General features: G+C 40.0%; 1 protein-coding gene across 3 annotated transcripts in view; it reads right to left on the bottom strand.

The window, feature by feature from the left end:
• The window catches only part of FMN1 (formin 1), a 356128-nt gene extending 335852 nt beyond the window's left edge, over positions 1-20276 (bottom strand). For 2 of the 3 annotated variants that reach the window (XM_045016469.1, XM_045016470.1), the window contains exon 1: positions 18290-20237. In XM_045016469.1, the coding sequence (XP_044872404.1) occupies positions 18290-20234 (1945 nt within the window). In that variant the 5' untranslated portion in view covers positions 20235-20237. Of the gene's footprint in view, positions 1-18289 lie in introns of all 3 variants that reach the window. The other variant, XM_045016468.1, reaches the window with a different exon arrangement.
• Between the last annotated feature and the right edge of the window lie 2618 nt (positions 20277-22894).

Here is a 22894-nt window from a genome sequence, read left to right on the forward strand (position 1 = left end):
TCCCTGATGAATGAGACCCATCCCACCTCTCATTCCTGTGCAAACAATGGAAGACAATGGATGCCTCATGCTCCCTCCCCATGTCCCTGCAAAGAGTTCTCAGAATTCCAATCCAGCTTTGGCCGCCTCTCTGGTGCTGGTTCCTCAGCTGAGAGTGTAGTTGATGTGGAAGGCAGGCTAATAGACTTTCTCCCTTCCCATGGTCACAAACCTCAACTCCCAAAGCATCTCTCTATCCCAGGGGTCGGCAACCTTTCAGAGGTGCTGTGCCGAGTCTTCATTTATTCACTGTAATTTAAGGTTTTGTGTACCACTAATACATTTTAACGTTTTTAGAAGGTCTCTTTCTATAAGTCTATAATATATAAATAAACTACTGTTGTATGTAAAGTAAATAAGGTTTTTAAAATGTTTAAGAAGCTTCATTTAAAATTAAATTAAAATGCAGAGCCCCCCGGACTGGTGGCCAGGACCCGGGCAGTGTGAGTGCCATTGAAAATGAGCTTGTGTGCCGCCTTCGGCACACGTGCCATAGGTTGCCTACCCCTGCTCTATCCCAACCTCACCCATCTCTTAACCATGGCAAATTAGCCAGTTCCCAGTATCCCTGGAAACCAGCTATATTCTACATGGAGTTACTATTAAGTCTGGTCAAAAATTTTCCATTACAACTTCTTTGTTGGAAAATTAGGTTTTCAGTTAAATGAAAATTTTCATAGAAAATATCAGATTAATTCAGAAAAAAAATGCACTTTTGTCAGAAAAATAAACCCCCCAAAACTGATGTGTTTCCCCCCTGGAATACAGATATTTGGGGGAGAGGGATTGTAAAAACAATTTTTTTTTCTCCCGTCTTCACATTTTCAATTTGTTATGAAAAATTAACATTTTCCCTAGCAGGGGATAATAGATTTTCTCACCAGCACTAGTTACTATATCCATCACAAGCAACGTAGTCAAGTTTAAACTGTAGTCATAACTTCCAGCTTTACTTTCTGATGGGTTGGGTTTTTGTTTTTTTGCTTTAATTTATAACCATAAGTTTGCATTAACATACACTTGAGCATTAGTTTAAAAACGTGTGTTATCTACAATTGAATAATAGAGTTTGTGTACTACAGTAGCATAATTTTCAATAAAAAGTTTTCAGTATATCTTTCTGGCTTAGGAGTTCTCTTCAATTCTCACATTAACATAAAACTCAGTTTGTATAGTCAGAAATTTGAAGATTTTAAAAGGAATACGGTATATTTTGGTTGTCCATATTAAACTTCTGTATTTTTGCTAAATTGTTTCCAAAATGTTTACTTGCTCATTTTATAATACAATAACTTCAACTTTCAAGCACTGTCTAATGCTGTTTGTGAATGACTTATATATTTGCTCAAGTACTTTATACTGATTATATTATTGTTATAGCCAAATTACTGCTGGGAATAAGTATGCTGGAAGAAAATTAGAGCAGATGGACTATAAATACAGTATGAGTTAAGTTTTAATATTCTTGATATTAATTAGTTGAATACCAGTATATACAAATCCACACAGGGAAAAAAAAAGACATCTGTTTTAACGTTTTCAAAGAAATACAGATCGATAAATCTATGATCTGAAAATGAAATATTAAAATTAATACCTTAGAGTTTGTGTTGACAAATTTAAGTCAAAGAAAAAAAATCAATCTGACTTTAGTGCTGCACTTAGTAACAGAAGGCATTTTTGGAGCTAGTGCAACAAAAAACTTGTACCAATTTTTGCTGACTTGGGCCCTTGTTAATTATACTTTATCACAGTATGTTTTAGAGAAATCTGGAGCCTTCAGACTGCAGTGTGTCTGCTTTAGTGGCTGCAGATGCATGATTATACCTTAATTACTCAAGAGATGAAATCAAATGATTTAACCTAAATAGTCTGATAACACGAAAGCCAGATATCTAAATACAAATTTGATGAGTGAACATGATTTAGTGAGATTACCGTTTTAGGTCACACAAAAGCAGCTCATATTTAACAGATAGTTATGGTTATATAGGAAAAATGGTCCTGGATCCAGAAGGGTTAGTAATATACACATAAGAAATTAGGCAATCTCACAGTCTCCCCCAAACAAAGATTTGGAATCCATATTATCATTATAAATTATGCTACCATTTCAGAAAGCTTGAAAAATATGTTTAAAAGGAAAAGCTATTAAACTTATTTTAATAATATCCCTCTGAATATAATAGCCTCCTCATCTTGTGTTTATCAACCAGTTGCCATTCAGGCTACATTTAAAATAGATTTAGTATTTTTTTTATAGATATCTGTGATGCTGGCAGACCAGATGCCTGCTCACACCACTGCCCCTGGGCCTCAATGAACACTGACAAATACATAGCTGGGAACCAATCTAGCTCACCTGTGTGTTGGTATTGTTAAAATAGGCATCAGATTTACAAACATGTGTTTAGACTTTGAAATGCTTGTGAGTTGCTGCATGCATTAATCTCACTTATAATATGTGTATTCCATGTTATAAGGTAATATTTAAGTGTTTGCTCTAAAATTGTAACCCCCCTCCCCAGTTAGGAGAGAAGTATTAGCAAGCGTGAAATGCTAGCTTACCACAGGTGGTGTCATCTCCTCTCCAACAGAAGAAGGCCCATAGACATCAGACAAGCCAGCGTGGAACATCAGTAGACAAAATACTTTGTTGATTGCTCCGCCACCCCCACCTCCCATGAAGAGGGGACATGCACAAACACTCGAGCTCTGGGGGAAGGGAATAAAAATCCCTGTCAAGAAGAAATTGTTATCCCTATGCTACTTGGACTTCACGGAGAGTGAAAGTCTTCTAAGCATAAATGAGGGATCACTGACTGTTAAGCTTGGGTTACCCCTAAAGGACATATAGCTCTTGCACATTACAGCAGCTTCTGTTACTTGTTGACACCTACGACTTTAACCCATTTGTGCATGATTATCTGCTTTAACCTTGTAAAAAACTAAATTTCTTTTTCCTAGTTAATAAATATTTAGTTAATTTATTATAGGATTGGCTGCAAGTGTTGTCTTTGGTGTGAGATCTGAGGAACAATTGACCTGGGGTAAGTGACTGGTCCTTTGGGACTAAGAGTAACCTGAATATTACTGTGATTTTTGGTGTAGGGGACCATCTATCACACCAGCAAGCTTGCCTACGTTAAGCTGTTATAGTGTTTGAGGAGGTTCATTCTTGATTGACGAAATATAAGTATGGAACACACATAACCAATCGGTGGTTTGTGCCCTGCTTTTTAACTGTGTGCCCTGAGTTTGGCACTGATGGTTGTGAGCCACTCCAGACAGCTTGACAGTATCCACCATTTTTATCCTATTTAATAAATTTGTTTGTTAAATTACTATATGTTAATATGCAAGGTATACAAATAAGTTTAGAGATCAGCTTTGGCATACATTTAATTTATTGTAATCTTGTACAGACTGGTGAACACACTTAGTTCTGAACACAGACGGGTCCTTGTGATATGTAAAGTTTTTGTTCCATAAGTATTTGAGGTAACGTAAAAAACAGGAATTCTGAAGTTAATATTATATATATTTTAAAGTTTTGTTCTCCTGACTGCTAGAAAATATCATTGTGCACTTACAGAGCGAAAACTATCCATTAAATTTTGTTCACAGCAACTTTTTGTTTTGAATCAGCCAAGTTATAAACCTCTAAATCATGTACGGATATAAGAGAAACGACTACAGATCACTTAGGGCTGGTCTCTACTACTGGGGAGATCGATGCTGCTGCAATTGATGAAGCAGGGATCAATTTAGCAGGTCTAGTGAAGACCCACTAAATTGACAGCAGAGCACTTTCCAGTCGACCCCGGTACTCCAGCTCTCTGAGAAGAGTAAGGGAAGTCAACCAAAGAGTATCTCCCATCAACACAGTGCAGTGAAGATATCAGGGTAAGTCAGTCTAGGCCAGTGGTTCCCAAACTGGGGTTTGGGAACCCCTGGGGGTTCGCAAAATGTTACAGGGGGTTCTCAGGAAAAAAAATCCATAATGGGGGACAGAGCTGTCCCTAGAGACCTCGGGAAGCCCGGAGCCAGCAGCCCGGAGCCCCTGGACTTCCAAGAGCTAAGCAGATCAAAACAAGCATATCTATCACACTGAGGAGATTTACACTTCAAGACTCCTTATAAGAAATGGAAAGGGAGGTGGATATTTTTTGCTGTTTTTTAAATTAAATAGGCAGCTAGTATTGTTTTTTTAAATTATTATGAAGAACAAGTTTAAGCTTGTTAAGTGTAATGTGCATTGTTTGCCTGGACTGCTCAAGACCTGAATGCTTGTATAGGAGGAATTCTTTGAGTTGGCTTCTTAAATACCTTCATGATGTTTCACATCTGATACTCCTTGATGAAACATGGGAGCCTTGTCTTATAACAGACTTATTCAAAGTGATACAAGCTACGAAAGTGAGATCTTGGAAGAGTGTTGCCATTTTCATAATGTAATCAGAATACTGTAATGATAAATAATAATAATAAATAGTGTGTAATATGCATGTCATAAAAACAAATTTTATATTTCCCAGATCACTGCTTTTATAATTTATACTCAGATAAAGGAGAAAATCCTGGAAATATTCATTTTTAGGACAGGGTTCGCAAGACTGGACATTTTAGTGAAAGGTGTTCACAGGTTGTTGAAGTTTGAGAGCCACTGATCTAGACTATATCAACTCCAGCTATGTTATTCACATAGCTGGAGTAGCGTAATTTAGGTCAACTTACCTCTGTAGTGAAGACAAGCCCTTAGAGTCACACTAGGAGGCAGCACTATGATACAGGTATACTGCTTCTGTGCTGTTACTCATGCAAGTATCCAAGCAAGCTTTATATCATATTGTAATATCAAGCACTACAAACTGAAAATGAAAGCACTTTCCTTTGTAACACTTCCATAAAAAGGGAGGAAAGGTTAAAATTGGTATAAAAAGTGTCAAAGTCTTTACCATACATATTAAGAACTAGATATTACCCTTAGGTACAGCCCAGAGTAAGCAGTGATATGGTATATTACACCTCCCCTCAAGGAACTGTGACTTAGAGTTCCTCCCCTGCTCCCCTCTTGTTCTGGGGAGAAGTAATTTACTGCAGCCCTTGAAAGGATGCTGCTTACTTCCCCTGCTATGTATCCAGACAGTTCTCCCCCAGTCTCTGCCTCTTCACCACCACCTCTCTATGGGGAACACCCAGAGAACAAACCCTGCACAAAACTCAGACCCATACTGTGGGTAACCCTAATGCAGTCATACAATCAGGATGAGCAGCATAAGAACTAGTCACAATCCAACCCTAGATGAAAAAAAGAAGCTTCTCACAACTTAGCCCTGGTCTACACACAGCCCCGGGGTCGAACTAGGGTACGCGAATTCAGCTACGTGAATAAGGTAGCTGAATTCGAACTACCCTAGTTCGAATGACTTACCCGTCCAGACGCCGCGGAAGCGAACTCCGCGGCTCCAAGGTCGACTCCGCCAACTCCTCCTGCCGCGGTGGAGTACCGGAGTCGACCGCGGCGCTTCCGGAGTTCGAACTATCGCGTCTAGATCAGACGCGATAGTTCGAACTCCGAGAAGTCGAACTCGCCGCGTCGACCCGCGCGGTAAGTATAAACGTACCCTTAGACAATGAAACCATCTGTTTGGATTGTCAGAAACTGTATTATAGTATTAGGTATAGTGTAATGTATGTGCTTTTAAATAATATTCACTACTTAGATGTATATTATTTAATTGTTTACATCTTGTCTAATGTAGTACATATTGAATTAAGCCCTTTTAAAATAAAATATTTACATTCAATTTACAAATATTATTTACAAAACAGACTAATTTTTCATACTAATTCATCATTCATGATACATAAATTTAGAAAAAAATTCTACACTTGAAATTAAGTATTCACATTCTACTCTTGTAATTTTAGTCAAGAATAGGGAACATTTTTAATAGGAAATATGCAGAATTTTCTCAGCAATATGAGAAGTCAGATTTGGCTACTGTGGTAAATTTAATAAAATATGCTTTTCCACTTCATTAAAACAGAGGAGAGAGAAAAACAAACAGCACTTAGCATGTCATTTAAAAAATCCTATGTATTTTTAGTTTCATACTTACACAGGTAAATACTTGTAATTGGTCTCAGCTTATATATCATCCTGCTCCGGCAGTAAGAGATTTCAACTGAACCATTTTTATTTTAATTTAGTGAATCCATTCTCAAACTGATTTGTGTTGTATTAGCTGAGCGCATAAATATGTATGCCTTCAATAATTTATAGCTACCACCTATCATTTTTTACGTAAAGAAATCTATCTATTGATAAAGAAAAATGCCTTTTTTCCTTAAGGTAAGTCTTTGAATTACAGTGTGTTATAAACTGGAAATTGGTGTGAATGTATTGGCCTTTTGTTCCACAGCAACATAAAATTGTTAATCTATGACCAGCATGAAACATTAAGCTGCCTTTGATTTTTCATTCCAATTTAATTCACTTGGCTACCCTTCAGTGATTGGCTTTGACTGGAAAGTCACATGTTATATAGAGACAAAAATCACAACTGCTGCTTAAGCTTGTCATGCTGGGAAGTCATTCAATTAAAACTGGAGCTATTTGCTCACAGTATCTATCAAGGTCAGTCTTCACAGGGTCTTGTAAACTCAAAGGCCTTGTCCTGAACATTCAGTTTTGCTTAATTCTCTTCATACTACTGTACACCTACAGACTAAGTCAAGCATGCAGCATGGATTTACAGTACCATATTGTTAACACTATTTTCAAGTAGGTTTTAGCTTCACTGGTCAGGAGTCCTGGTGATCTATATTATCACATTAAGAAGTGCTGCAACACATACAGTACCTATGACATTTTAAAGTAAGGATGAAAGGGTTAAATTGCCTGATGAGGGCATCTGAGTGAGAAGTTGTGCTGAATATACTTGGAAACAAAATGATATATCTAGAGAGCTAAATATTTATATCACACTTAGTAACTGTGCTACCAGAGCACCTTACGAGATTGAAAAATCCAAGTATCACACTAGACTCTTAGGGTAGGTTTACACTTACCTTCCCGGTCGACGCGGTGAGTTCGACTTCTCGGAGTTCGAACTATCGCGTCTGATCTAGACGCGATAGTTTGAACTCCGGAAGCGCTGTGGTCGACTCCGGTACTCCACCACTGCAAACGGCGGTGGCGGAGTCGACGGGGGAGCCGCGGAGTTCGACCCCGCCGCGTCTGGACGGGTGAGTAGGTCGAACTAGGGTACTTCGAATTCAGCTACGCTATTCATGTAGCTGAATTTGCGTACCCTAGTTCGACCCCCCTTCTTAGTGTAGACCAGGCCTTAGAAGTAGCTTTCTCCTATTTAAATATAAAACACAAGCACTGATGGATAACATACTATTACTGTTCCAAAACTTGGAAGAAGCTCTTACTATACCATATAAATGATATGTTGATTAAGGTGTTCCTAAGAATGTTTTGACTTGACATACTGAGATGATTCCAAACAGTTCATCCTAAAAGCCATGTCATCACATTTAAGTGGGATACGAACATATGAATTTTCCCTTAGCTAATCATTTTTAGTCATTCTTATTCAAGTAATTGGAGGGTTGAATAGAGTTGATCAAATTTTGCAGATCTGAGGAGAAATGGAAATTCATGTCCATCCATTAAAGTAGGGATTAGCTGTATGCAAACAGATACTATTTTGTAACAGCTCAAAAGGTCAGATAACTATGCTGATTACTTTGCCTTTTAGCGTGACTGTTGTGTTGTTTTGGATCCATACCAAATATTAAGTATTTTTTATTGTATTTGTTTCTTGAGAGGTAGACTTTACATTTAAAATTATCCTTTTCCTCCAGGAGACTGTTGAAATTTCTTCGATTCCTCTCCCCTTTTTAAAAATAGATGTATATTTCAGTTAAAAGCTGGCCTTACTGGCTAAAACCATGTTTGGCTTCATGGTACATATTCTTCACTGTTTACCTATCAACCACTTATATTAACTTTTATATTTATAGTATTACTGTATAACGCAGGAACCCTAGTCATGGACCAGGATCCCATTGTAGTAGCCGCTAGACAAACACAGAACAAAAATAAGTAGATTGTAAGCTCTTTGGGGAGAGACCAAGCAGAAGACACCATAAAGACAAATGGGGGAGTACAAGAAAACAATGTCAGCATGATAGGCAGTGGTCTCATCATACCAGTGGCCTACTTGTTGTCAAGTTTAGCATAGGCATCACAGAAAAGAAGAGTTTTAGGAAGGGTTTTGAAGGAAGATAGTGTGGTAGTTTTGAGTATGTTTACAGGGGGCTTCTTCCACACAAGGGGTAGCATGGGAGAAAGCATGTAGGTGCTTTTTTGACAATTTAACAAGTGGGCTATGCAGACTGGCATCATGGGCCAACTGGAGATGGGAGTTGCCATCTAGATAGCAAATGAGAGATGATAGGGTGGGAACATGCTGTGAAGAGTCTTAAAAGTAAAAACAAATAGCTTTACTGAGGGATAGCTCAGTGGTTTGAGCATTGGCCTGCTAAACCCAGGGTTGTGAGTTCAATCCTTGAGGAGGCCATTTAGGGATCTGGGGCAAAAAAAATCTGTCAGGGACAGTACTTAGTCCTGCTAGTGAAGGCAGGGGACTGGACTCAATGACCTTCCAAGGTCACTTCCAACTCTATGAGATATGTATATCTCCATATTTTTTTATGCTTTATGTGACAGAGAAAGCAAAGAAAGGGGTGACATGGTCAAAATGATGGGGTAGGAAAATGATCTTTGCAGCAGTATTCTGAATGGATATGAGCAGGTCAAGATTGCATTTCTGCAGGCTAGAGAAAAGGATGTTGCAGCAACTGAGACGTAAGATGACAGCCTGGACAAGAGTTTAATTTGTGTGAACAGATAGGAAAGGCGATGCCTTAGAGATGTTCTGGAGACTGAATCTCCAAGATTTAGACATAGCCTGGAAGGCTTGTGGGCAGGAGAGGAATATTAAGCGATCTGCTGAGTTTGCGCTGATGGCTAGACATACACAAGATGTCAGAGAGAGGCTGAGATTTTAGTGTGGATAGAAGAAACCAGGTAGAGATGCAAGCTGTCTGCATAGACATGGTAATTGAATTTCTTTGCAGTTGAGATTACCAAGAGCTAAGATGTGGAGGGAGAAGATGAGGAGACCAAGAACAGACCCCTGTGGAAACCCCATAGAAGGTGGAGGAAGGGAATGAGAAAGATCCTCCAAAGGACCTGCTGAAGGAACAGTTAGACAGGTAGAAAGAGAATCAGGGGAGGACAGAATCACAGAAGCCAAAGGAGAGAAGATTTCAAGAAAAGAAGCATGGCTGATGGTGTTGCATGCAGCTGACAGGTCAAGGAGGATGAGGAAGGAATACTGGTTCTGAGGTTTGGCTAGGAAGCTATTAGAGACTTTGATGAAAGCAGTTTCAGTGGAGTGCCTGGAGTGGAAACTGGACTGGAGAGAGTGTAGGATGGAAATGGAGGAGAGGAACTTCAGACAGTGATTGTAAACAGCACATTCAATGAGCTTAGAGATGAGAGGAAGAAGGGAGATGAGGCAGTTGCGGGCGAGGCAAGTGGTGTTAAGCATGGGGTTTTTTTTCTTGGTTTTGTTTAGGACTTTTTAAGATGAGAGAGAATAAAACATGCTTGTATTCTGAGAGGAAAGAGCAAGAGGGGAGTGAGAGGCTGAGAAGAAGAGTAATGTAGGGAATGAGCATGGGTGCAAGGGAGATCAGGAGAGGGCAAGTGGAAGAGGACAGCAGACAAGAAATTTCTGTATCTGTGACAGGGGAGGAGGAGGAGAAAGTTGTAGGAAAGGAAGGGAAAGGAAGGCAGGCTGAGGGGAGAGGGAAGGTCACATAAACTGTATTTTGACTAAGGTGAGAAGCCACCTCTAGGATTAAGCCAGATTCTTTATTTAAGCAAATCACAAAAATGTGGCAGCTCTCCTGCTGTGTCCTCCTTTACACCTTCTCCCAGCTCCCTCTTGTGTTCTCAAGTATATATTGCATAAAGTCACTCCAGCTCCATTCAGTTACCATTGAATCCAACATGAAACCCAGTTATCTTGCATCCAAATTGTAACATATTTTATAGGTAGTGATCATAAATAACTAAAAATTACTTTTAAATAAAACAATAGATCATGTACGTGAACAAGAGTAAGCAGGGCCGGCTCTACAGTTTTTGCCGCCCCAAGCAGCGCGCCGAATTGCCGCCCTGGGCGAGGGGGGGGGGCAGTCCGTGTGCCCTTAGGGCAGCAGGCGCGTTTCCGCGGCGGCGGCAATGCGGCGGCAGCTTCTATGTTTAGCTGAAGCCGCCCCTGACAGCTAAACATAGAAGCTGCCGCCGAATTCCCGCTGCCGCGGAAATGCGCCTGCCGCCCAAACGGCACACAGACTGCCCCCCCCGCCCCCGCCCGCGGCAGCAATTCGGCGCGCTACTTGGGGGCAAAGCAAGGGGGACTGCCGCCCCTTGCAGAATGCCGCCCCAAGCACCAGCGTGGAATGCTGGTGCCTGGAGCCGGCCCTGAGAGTAAGTTAACCTTATGAGTTTCTGCAATGGATATGTGAAAATGTACAAAGTGAGATTGCAGTGTGCCATCCTGAGGTTTTCAAAATCATACACATCTACTTTCATTTCTGAATTAGAAAGTATTCAAACCAGAAAAGGGAGCAGTCCTACCCCAACCTCTTCATTCTTTATACTTTTTGCAAAATGTTCAAAGAGTATTCACACTGAATTTCCTGTTGTGAACCAAGTAACATGCATGTATACCATTTTCATGTGAATTACATATGAGAAACTGCATGATTTTTCCATGTGACTTATGTGCAAACTCACCTCAGGAAATGCAAATTTATGGACAAAACCCATAGTATTTTTAAAATACAAATTAGCAAGTCTCTCAACCACTTAGAGAACATATTTATAAACCCTTTTCATTCTTCAAACAAAAAGCATAAAAATCAGTATAATATCAGCTGTCTTCTATTCTAAGAGTCTTTAAAGAGAGCTTTGTTTCTATAAAACTGATTTTTTTCCAAAGCCATGGTGCATGAGAAAATCACAAGACCTAGTTACTGAATTCATCTTACTGACTTTGTCTATTTTCAAATCAAAGAGCTAGTTAATTAACACAACCTCCTCCCCCAATACCAATATAAAATTCAAGCAGTAAAAACCACTTATTAACCTGTTCTGTAACTGTTGTTCTTCAAGATGTGTTGCACATGGCCATTCCATATTGTGTGTGTGTGTGTGTGTGTATCCAGTGTGCCAGAGTCAGATTTTTCCTTTAGTGGTACCTATCAGGGCAGCATATGTGCTCTTAGCTATCTCATATTACTGCATAATAGTATAAAGGGTGGAGCTTTCCCAGACCACCACCTCAGTTCCTTCTTATCATATTGTGATACAGAAGGGAAGGAGGATGTGTCGTGGAACGGACACACACAACACACCTCAAAGAACAGCAATGGTTACAGAACAGGTTAGTAACTGCTTTTTCCTTCAAGTGACTGCACATGTCCATTCCACCTTAAGTGACTTACAAGCAGTTCAATCCAGGAGGTGGGTTTCAGAGTTTACCTGAATAATGACTGAAGAACTACTTGTCCAAACTTGGCATCATCTCTTCAATGATTACATGTAGTATGAGTAGCAAAGGTATATACTGATGACAAAGCTGCAGCTCTACCAATGTCTGTTATTGGTGCTAGAGCCAAAAGCTGTGGAAGCTGCTTGAGATCTTGTAGTGTGTGCTACCATCTTTCTTGGAGGGGGTACATTGGCAATGTTGTAACAGACATATGCAGGATGAAATCAAGGACAAAATCCTCTGCACCTTTCATACTATCCACAACTGACATGAACAGCTGTGCTGATGAGCTAAAAGACCTACTTCTGTCCAAGTAAAAAGCCAATGCCCTTCTTACATCCAAAGAATGGAGCCTCTTCTCATCCTTATGAGAATAGGGACTAGGACAGAAAGTCAGTAAATATATGACTTGATTGAGGTGGAAGTCTAATACTATGTTAGTTAGGAATTTCAGATGTGGATAAAAGTATACCTTGTCCTTATAAAACATTTATTCAGGTGGGTCAGCTACCAATGCTCGTAATTCCACCACCCCTGTTAATAGCGAGCAAAAAGTTGTTTTCATGAATAGATGCAGCAAAGAGCAGTCCTGTTCATAGGGCGATCCCATCAACCTTGTTAGCACCAGATTAAGTCCCATGGAGGAATGGGATTCATGACCTCCATAATCTGTCCAGACTCTTTCAGAATCTGACTGATGTAGGATTAGAAAACACTGAGTGGCCCACAATTGGGGGGTGGAAAGCAGAGATAGCCACCAGCTGAATTCTAATGGAACTAAATTGACAGGCCTTGTTGCTTCACGTGGAATAAATAGTCCAAAATATGTTGGATAGAGGCCAGGACTGGCAGCACACCCTTCTGCTTTGACCATAAGGAGAACTGCTTTCACTTCAACAGGTAAGTATAATCTAGTAGATGGCTTCCTGCTGGTTCAGAAGAAGGTTTTGCACACTCTCCAAAACTTCGCTTCTTGAGCATGGAGTATCCAGGTCATAAGATGAAGAGTGGCCAGACTGAGATATAGCAAGAGACTATGGTTCTTGGAAATCAGGTCAGGTTCTGTGGGTAATGTTAAAGGAGACCCGACAGAGAGGGCTCCACAGACTGAAGAACCAATGCTGGTGTGGCCAATCCAGTGCTACGAGGATCACACAAGACCCAATGAGTACCACTAAAGGAAAAATCTCCTACACTAGCGTGCTGGGCATGCACGCACCTAAAGTGGAATAGATATGTGCAATCACTCAAAGAAGAACTTAATATTCATTACTTTTGCCACCTACAGTAAACAGCTGAGATGAAACCTTATCTGCATTTTAATTTTCAGATACAATTTTATTAGCAAAGCCCCATACTATTAACCAAGAAAATCAAACCAAACACAATCAAACAAATTCAAAACTAAGACTAACTCAGTCCTTAACTCATCCTATTATTTCTAAATATAACCATACGATATGAAACACCACACACAACTAGGACTACCAGACTTCAATAGGTATCTCTAGGCACAAGCCAAGGAAGTATCATCTTTAACTTCTTTTTCCTAAGGTGGTTTTATATTGGAAGTAAAGTCCTGTAAAATTGGACTGTTATGGTTCATGTGGAAAGAAGGGATTTCCTTAGCAATGTTTCAGGAACAAAAGTTTATGAACTCAGGACTGAGTGGACTTGTAGGCTCTAAAGTTTTACATTGTTTTATTTTTGAATGTAGTTATATTTTTGTACATAATTCTACACTTGTATGTTCAACTTTCATGATAAAGAGATTGCACTGCAGTACTTGTACTAGGTGAATTCAAAAATACTATTTATTTTGTTTTTTACAGTGCAAATATTTGTAATAAAAATATAAATGGAGCACTGTATACTTTATATTCTGTATTGTAATTGAAATCAATATATTTGAAAATGTAGAAAAACATTTCAAAAACATAAAAAAGTTAAATACATTTAAATAAATTGTATTAAGAGTGTGATTAATTTTTTCACTGCAATTAATTTTTTTAATCACATGATTAATCACAATATATATTTGATGTATTTTTGTAAGTGGAATGAATTCCTCTATGTTTAACACTTTTATTCTGACACTTCTGTTTGTTTGGCACTAAAATAGGGAAAGAAAACAAATTCATTGTGCATCCAAATAATGGGAATTGGCCACTTAGTATTTGTTCTGACCTAGAAGGACATCTCAGTGACAGGAAAGCAGAGCTGCTTTTCACTGTAAGAAAAAGAATTATAATGCACAAGACCTTTGCAACATTTTTTTCATATGAACTCAAAAAAATATCCTATTCAAAATTTAAAAACTTGATGCTCTCCCTTCAAGCAAACACATGATAGTTTTGCAACAGAGCCTTTAGGGGATTCCACAGTTCAACTATGGACGCATGCAACTTAGACCTTGTCTACACTAGAGTTACAGCTGAGTCAGGGGACCTGGTTGCAACATGCTTCTAATCCATATCATAGATGGGGCTCAACAGCAGTGGATGTCTCTTCAGGTCCCAGTTAATACTTAGCATCATAAATCTCCTGTCTCTACTATAAATCATTATTATTTATATTTCAATTGTACCCAAAAGCCCCAATCATATGGAGGCCCTGTGTGTTAGACTATATAAACATGTAAGATAGCAATTTAACTGAAGCAACAATGTCAGCACATGATCTTATTGTGAGTCTCGTGATATTTGGTGGTTTCTTTAAAGCCACAGCTCCTGGAGACATACAAGAGTCTTAACTTATACTAAAAACAAACAAACAAAACAAAAAACAAGGGAACACAACATTTCTTGTTTTTATAGAATCTCATGATTCTGATGGATGTGATACGTGACTTTTGATTGGGTGGGTCTGACGATACAGATTTTTATTATCAAGTCCTCAACTTGATTGTAAAAGTAAGATAGACAGAGGCCTCACAAGTGTATTTATGATGTAGCCCAAGAACTGCAGTCAAGTCTTTGGTAGCCTAACCTAATAACCAGCATAGTCCCCCTACCATACACTTCTTTTTGTGTACTATATACACTGTGGCCTTGATCCTGCAAAGACTTATGGGCATTCTTAACTTCACTACCCTAAGCAGTCCCCCTGTGACTACTTATAGTGGTAAAGCTAAGCACATGCACAAGGACTACAGAGTAATCCAGTTAAGCATGTGCATAAGCATTTGCAGGAATTGAGCTTGATTGAACTGCCCATGATGATGTCATGTCCATTTGAGACATGCCAATTAACTTCTGGCTACTAAAATGTAAAGAAAACACTGCAGCATTTCACAAACCCAACTGCAATATGTAACATTATCAGCTGATCTTACAACTAGATACAAGTAATAGCAAATCCCCTTTGCTTCTCTTACCACAGTGAACAATTAACAACAAGGCTTGCTCATCATTTAATAAACACAGAAATATATCTCCTCAGAAAAATGGTACAAGTTTCCATAGTGTTTTAAATTTTAACATTTAAACAGCAGCTACAGAGGGTTTGGTTTTAGACCTCTGTGGCAGCAAAGTTTGCACGCCATGGTAGGCTACAGAAACTTCAAAATGGGAGTTATTTTATTATTTCCTGCAAGCCTTAATCTCTTCTTAAGCTTTTAATTTGTACTTTGATAATTCAAACAGCATTACTGCCTGTAGAAACAATTCCCAAGAATTCTACTAATGAATTACTTTTGGACCATAAATTCTGTCCAGTTAATAGTTCACTTGATAAAATGAAAGCTGTGGCCTGCTTAGTGGGCCAGCGGTTGCACTTCAGTACAAGTATAACTGGAGATGCAGAAATCCATATGCTGAAGCGAAGGATGGATAGCCAACCTGTAGGGTTGCCAACTTTCTAAACGTACAAATCTGAACATCATAGCCCTGCTCCTTCCCTGCCCACACCCTCGCTCACTACATTTCCCCTCCCTTAGTGACTTGCTCTCCCCCACCCTCATTCACTTTCACTGGGCTGGGGCAGGGGGCTGAGGTGCTGGAGCAGGTGAGGGCTCTAACTGGGGGTGCAGGCTCCTGGGCGGAGCCAGAAATGAGGGGATCAGGGTGAGGGAGGGGGCTCCGGGCTGGGGTAGGGATTTGGGGTCTGGGCTCTGGGGTGGGGATAAGGGCTTGGGGCACAGGAGGGGGCTGCAGGCCGGGGGGTGGGGTCGAGAGAGTCAGAATACGGGAAGGGGCTGTGGGTTGAGGCAGGGGGTTGGGGTGTGGAAGAGGGTACGGGCTCTGGACTGGGGTGCAGGCTCTGGGGTGGGGCTGGGGATGAGGGGTTTGGGGTGCAGGAGGGGGCTCCAGGCTGCAGAGTGGGGCCAAGGGATTTGGAGTGTGGGAGGGGGCTGTGTGTTGAGGCAGGGGGTTGGGGTATGGGAGGAGGTGAGGGCTCTGGGGTGGTGTGGTGTTTAGATGTTGCTTGTAATTATTAGAACTGGGAGCACTGGCTGTTGGGAGTCTGAAAGGACAGGAAACAGGAAGAAGGGGGGAGGAGTTGAGGAGGCAGAGTGAGAGTTACAGAGGGTGTAACAGCAGCTTGCTAACGAGGTTTCCACTTTAAAAATAAAGTCCTGTTGAAGTTTGTTAGTACCTTGCCTGGTTGTTACAACAGATGGGGATGAAGGGTTTGGGATACAGGAGGGGGCTCAGGGCTCGGGCAGGGGGTTGAGGCGCGGGCTTACCTTGGGCGGCTCCAAGTCAGCAGCGCAGCAGGGCTAAGGGAAGCTCCCTGCCTGTTCTGGCTAAGCGCTGGGGCCCAGAAGCAGCCAGCAGGTCCGGCTCCTAGGTGGTGGGGCCAGGAGGCTCCGCGTGCTGCTCTCATCTGCAGGCACCTCCCCTCTCCCAACTCCTATTGGTCGTGGTTCCCAGCCAATGGGAGTGCAGAGCCGGTGCTCGGGGCAAGGGCAGTGCATGGAGCCCGGTGGCCCCCCTGCCTAGGAGCCAGACCTGCTGGCTGCTTCTGTGGTGCGCCCCAGTGCCAGGACAGGTAGGGACTAGCTTGCCTTAGTGCTGCAGCACCACTGACCAGACTTACCAGCCCAGTCAGCATTGCTGACTGGAGCCGCCAGGGTCCCATTTCAACCGGGTGTTACGGTCAAAAACCGGACACCTGGCAACCCTACCCTGAGCAACAAAAGATACAAGCCCAATGCCACCAAAACATGATATTTGCTATAAATAAAGCAATGGCAAAGAGCCAGGGAAGCATAAATAGAGAGCACCCTCTGCCCACCAAATAATGGAAATGCTTTCAGTGCATCTACTACTATCCGTAGCCAGCTAGGTATTCCAATTTAAACTGTGGGAGCATGCAGTGGGTATCCCAGAATGAAAGAGGGTAAATATCCACCCAAATCCATTCATAACAGCACAAGAGTCATAGTCATCATCTTGATTCTCTAGTCTTATGACTTCAGTTGATAGTTGTGGGAGTGAGGAAGGAATTGCTTGTGTAGAGCTGTGTGAAAAGTTTCATTCACAGCCATGCCACTAAACGTTGGATTTTTGCCTTTAAAACAACAAATAACAAAATAAACCCGAAGAGATCACTTGTTCCAGCACCCCTGCCAGACACAGCATTGTACAATAGTTCCACAAAAATCTGGATCTGGCACCTGGATCCTAGTGTCTTCTAAGTTCAGTGATTTGTAGTTAGACAAAAGTTTGAGATTGGATAAAAAGATTTGAAAAACTGTAATGACTTTTTTTTTACAGTATCTTTATGAAGGTGGTGAGTAGAGTTTCATTTTGTGGGTATGGAAGCACTGTTCTGTTTCCTTCTCATTTCCCTTATCTATGAAGAACTTTGAGAAGTCACTGAAGTGTGTAGCCCTCTCCCGTAAGCTGTAAAATCACACAGAGCATGCTCACTACTCCCCCAACTCATTATTCTTCACACCCAGATGCTCTAAAACTAAAACTCCCCAGTACTCCAATCTCCCAGAAAAACCTGGGCCTTGTCGTGCCAGTTAACATGATGCAGAGATAATTGTCCAGCATGCAGTATATATTTCACATTATACAAGTATATTGTAACATGATTCTCATGTGCAACACTTTAAAACACATTTTGTTATCACAGCATTTATATGAACTTGTTGTAGTTACATGGCCAAAGCACCAATCTTACCCTAAGTTATTATAAATTAATTTACTTGCACTACAAGTTCAAAATACCATCTGGTAAGCCAAATCAACTACCAAATGATTTTGACAATAGATATTCAGTCTATTTGACAATCTATTACATATATAACAGGAAAATAAGCAAGTACAAATTTTCACCCTGTGTAGGAAATGAACTTATAACTGGATGCATAACATATGGTAGATATGAATATCTTACATGAGTGAAAAATATTCAGCTCGTGGTAAATGTTGTGCACCTAAATATCTGGCAAACACCACAAACTATAATGATCACTTTAATAAAAACCAAATATATTATCAAATTTCAAATCAGAGCTTTAATTAGTAAACAAACTACTTTAATTGCAAATGCATTGTTTAAGCCCCAAAAATCGGTCATTATTAAAAGACCACATCTGGGATGTTTAGAGTTTGACAGAATTTTTTATGGTCTGAAATAGGACTAACCTGTACATAGCTGCTGCTGTGTCTGAGTAGTTAGTTTTTCTTGGATAGTGCATTTTTCCAAATGCTCTCCAGTTGTGCGCTGATGTAGGCCTGGTTGTCTTATAGAAAATCCCAATTCTCCAGATTCAGAAAACTTCAGATAGAACTGTGATTCCAAATCATTAGCAAAGGAGAGGTTTGTGGCATCGTGTCTCCCACTGCGATAGTCATTCAACACAGACTCTTTTTCGGTGTTCTGTGTAGGTAGTGGAAGAATCCTATGGTGCAGCTGTGGACTAGGCAATCTCGAAGATAAAGGAGAAGGAATAGGTGACATTTGTTTGTGTGCATTGGATCCTGAATATGAATTATTAAAAACATTACAGACAGCAACTAAAGAGGGTGATAGCGGCCTTTTCTCTTCCGGTTTAATGTTAGTGCTTGTCTGAGAAATATCAGTTCTTAAATGTATTGGCAGATTTAAAAACAAACCTTTGTTGCTCTCCTGGGGTACGGTAGCTCTTTTGTCATACATTGAGCCTGGTAGGTTTTTGTCTGCTCTTGTAATTTGTTGTAGTCTCTTCCATTCTGCAGCTTCATCTAAACTGTCATTCTGGATAATTTTCAGAAGGGTTTTATTGACTGCTGCTACAAGGTTGCATGACTCATCAGTAGTCTGCAGTCTCTCTTCTTTGCACTGCAAAACACAGCCATTGCATTCCTTTTCCTGCATCACAGTGTACTTAGAGTCAACAGTAGCTTCCCCTATACTGAATACCTCAGCTTTTGTTATAAATTCACTGCACACTTCAGAGAGAACAGGTGTAACAGTTTCCTTATCTTCTTGAGTATCAGTGTAAGAAAGGTTATCATCAGACTCCGTATGGGTTTTTATAACTTTCTGCATACATGCTCTCAAATCCTGTACTTTAGCAACAACTCTGGCTGTAGGTTTCTTACTACGGGTCTGCTCAGTATACTCATAACCATGCAGGCTTTCAGCTGCTGCAGTCTTGTTTAAGGCCTCAAATCTGTTAGATAAACTGTCTTGGAAAGAGTTTAACAAAGGGCTGCTGTGCTCCACCTTCATTACTTTAAGAGTATCCTCTGCATCATGCAATAGACCAGCACTGGGATGTGTAATACAGCTTCCATACACATCATTGTCATATTCGGATAGAGAATCAGACAGGTCCGTTTCTGATTTCAAAGTCCCACTGCACTCAAGAAAATACCCATCTTTTCTCCATCTTTCTGGTGGTATATTCATGTCAAATGGTAAATCATCCTGGTCTTCTACTGTCTGCCAATTAGAATTGGAACAGGAACCAGGAGAGCTGCCAGCAGAAAATTTGGTGGGAAGTGTCCTTTTATTTCCCAGTTGCATATCTGTCCTGTTTAACACAGAAGGTTCCAAATTGCCGTGAATCTTCTTTTTCATTTTCTTGTTTATGAACTCCTCCAAGCTCTCTCTCCTTCTGCCAGTTTTCCTCATCTTTTTGTTTCTCAAGCTGGGTTTCTGATCTGTGGATCCCAAAAAGATTTCCTGCTGATCCTTGAAACTTAAGAGATCATCATCTTTAAATTTCAGTCCTCCAGAAGCATCCTGTAGCTTCCCCTCCTGATTTCCCATTTTAATACCCAGAATGTTGTGTGAACTGAGTAGGTTAGCTAACAGCCTCTCTTTTTCAGCAGTTAGTTTATACAGCTCAGTGAGAATATCTTTAGTGGTAGTTTGCTTGAAAAAAATATCTCCAACATTTTCATAAGGTTTCTCTCTTGGTTCTGCTGTCTCTGACCCTTCTCTTACTTGATAGCAGTTATGAAAACGTTTATTGGATTTGTCTAGAGTTACACAGCCCTTGTATGTAAATCCTCTGACTTTTCCCTTTGGGAGATAGAAGCTGACGTAACAGAGTTCCATAATGGGCCTGTGCAATTGGAGGATAGTATGAGTGCCTTCCATTATGCTCACCTAATTATTCATTCATTTAAATTATGTGGTCAGTGTTTCAAAGCTTGCATGAGACAGCATGTGATGTGGAGAATGTACAGAAGGCATCTGACTAATCTTCTACTGTAACGTTGCCTGTAAAAAGGAAAAAAAAACTTAATGAAGGCAATTTTGATGTAACAAACTGCAAATTAGTAGCACAGCATCACAATCTTTTCTCAATATACTCCCTGATACCCGTCTTTCCATTGCAGAATTTAACACAAAAAGGATGGCAACAGTAAAATTCATGCTCGGTGTCATAACATTTACCCCCAGGTGCTCTTGATCTGTGCCTTTTCACAGGGTTACATGGAGTTTTCCAGGGAACTTGCACCACCCTTCCAAAGCCAAGTTGCTTGTCAACTCTGCAGCTATCCCCCCACATCCCCACACACTGCTGAAAAAGTAACTTACTGTTGAACTCCCTGGCTGATACAAGTATCAGTAGCCACAGTCTTAATGAAAAGTGCAAGCTGCCAGTTCCACTTTGCTCAATATCACCAGAAATATAACCATTAAACTATCAAACACAATAGCTTTCACTGATATTTATTTCACATGAAAGAACCCCCAAACCACTCTCAAACAATTAAAAAGAGATTGTTGGTCAAATTCTGCCCTTATTTACAGTCATGCAACTCTACAGAGGTCAATAAGGTTTCCATAGGAGGAAGTGTTGCACTATAACACATTACTGGCCAGTGCATCATATTCAGAGAGAAAAAATATGTACATTAGTGTAAGTCAGTCTGTGTCAGAGTGGATTTCATAGTGTTAACTAGGAATAAAAAGGTCCCATTATTAAATGAGAAGCTTGACCAACACGTTTGTTTGTTGTCTATTTTTCTTGACCGGTTAGACATTTTATTGCCAAAGTATGATGTACTGATTATGTGCTAACAGCACTACAAAAGCTACAGACACAGTAACTACATTATGCATCTAATTTAATATCCCCAAATGACAACCATTATATGATCAATTCCAGTTCAGCCTCATTTTCAAGTATGCTTTGCTTTTGTTTGTATTCGCTAAATGACTAGTCTCCATCTGGGCTAGTGAAATCCAGAAAACCAGTAACTGTAAGGGAGCTCTAGCTACTACTGAACCTAGCAGATATTCTGCATCAAAGCTGCTGTTTACTGGATAGAATAATGCTTTGTAACTTTGCAATGGATGGATGGTTTTCCAACTTTTCCCACCTCGGTATTTCATAAATCCTTTACTTAGAGAAGCTGTCCCCACTTCAGCACACTAGACAGTGAGAGGAACATTCCACAAACATGCCCTTAGAGTCTCGGGTTCCCTTGTTCTCCCCTCAGCCATAATTAGCTGACAAAATTAAAGTTTAAAATTTGTTTGTATTTTCTTGATACGTGCAATAATGTGTATTCTGAATAATCTGCAGCTCCTATGGATTTATGGACAGTCTATTCAGACTTATAATTGTCTAGGAAGTGAAAAAAATCTGGGCTCTCTAAATATTTAAAGGCATATTTGTATAATAGGATTATAGTGATCACTTAGTAGGCAAATGTGTTAAGAATAGATATTATATGTACATATTTAGGCAGGTCATACTAGTAATTACAGCCTAGAAAAAATATTTTCAGAAGTTATGTTTTAGATAATGACAGTTTTAGGCAGAGACCACCACAGTGGCTCCTAAACAGCATTTTAAAAATTCTCAGTTTGTATATATATTTTTTAATTAGTGTGTTCAATTTTAAAAATGGAAAGTCATACACCTAAAGCCAAGTTAAAGTAATATTGAATTTGGGTGGAATACACAATCACATGGCTCAAAGTTATTAATAGATCTTAAGTATTTCAGCAGATATGATCCTTTACCAGATAAATGGATAATTTTCTATACTTCTATATGCAAAGAAAACTGAGGCACAACATTACATTAAGGACACTACCAGCATTAACCATGAATTGCTTTTCTTATGTTGGTTTAAGACAGATATCACCCTCAAAGTACTCATTTAGCCTGCTATTAGGATAGGACTACACTATGTTAAACTATTTTAACAGCACTGTGTGCACACAACTACTGTAATAGGGAAGCAAAGGATAACATTTTTGAATTTTGTAGGCTTAAAACTTTGCAGAGAACAAAACATTCAGAGCTTTTGGGTTCAGTGACAGTTGACAACTCCTATAGTCAGCTAATCAGAATAGAAGGGGCAAACATCAAGGGGGAAGCAGGAGAACATGATGATGTGGTTAGATTAAAAAGATGCAGAAAGAACACTCAACCATTCTGTTGCCAATCTTGCTCTTAAGTTGTTATACCTCTGACCACCACTAGCAATTGTCACTTACACATTTTGCAAAGGCACATATTAAGAGCAGGTTGTAAGAAGCTTTAAGCTTCTAGCATTCTAATAGGAAAAATGTTACCTGACACAAGATATTCATTAAAAATAGGGATCAGAAACGAAACTCACTGGAAAAACAGCTGAGAGAGAAGCTTGCTCCGTCATATACTCATTTTGCCTAAACTGTCAAAGCGCAACAGGGTATCTTGGCTATGTAACATGGAAGGAAGGTGAAAGCTTTAGTGCTTATGAACGTCAAGGACTAACCCTACTTACAGCTAAGAACTGTGTGAGCAGACACCG

The sequence above is a fragment of the Mauremys mutica genome, chromosome 4 (genome assembly GCF_020497125.1).
Source record: "Mauremys mutica isolate MM-2020 ecotype Southern chromosome 4, ASM2049712v1, whole genome shotgun sequence".
Taxonomy (NCBI): Eukaryota; Metazoa; Chordata; order Testudines; family Geoemydidae; genus Mauremys; species Mauremys mutica.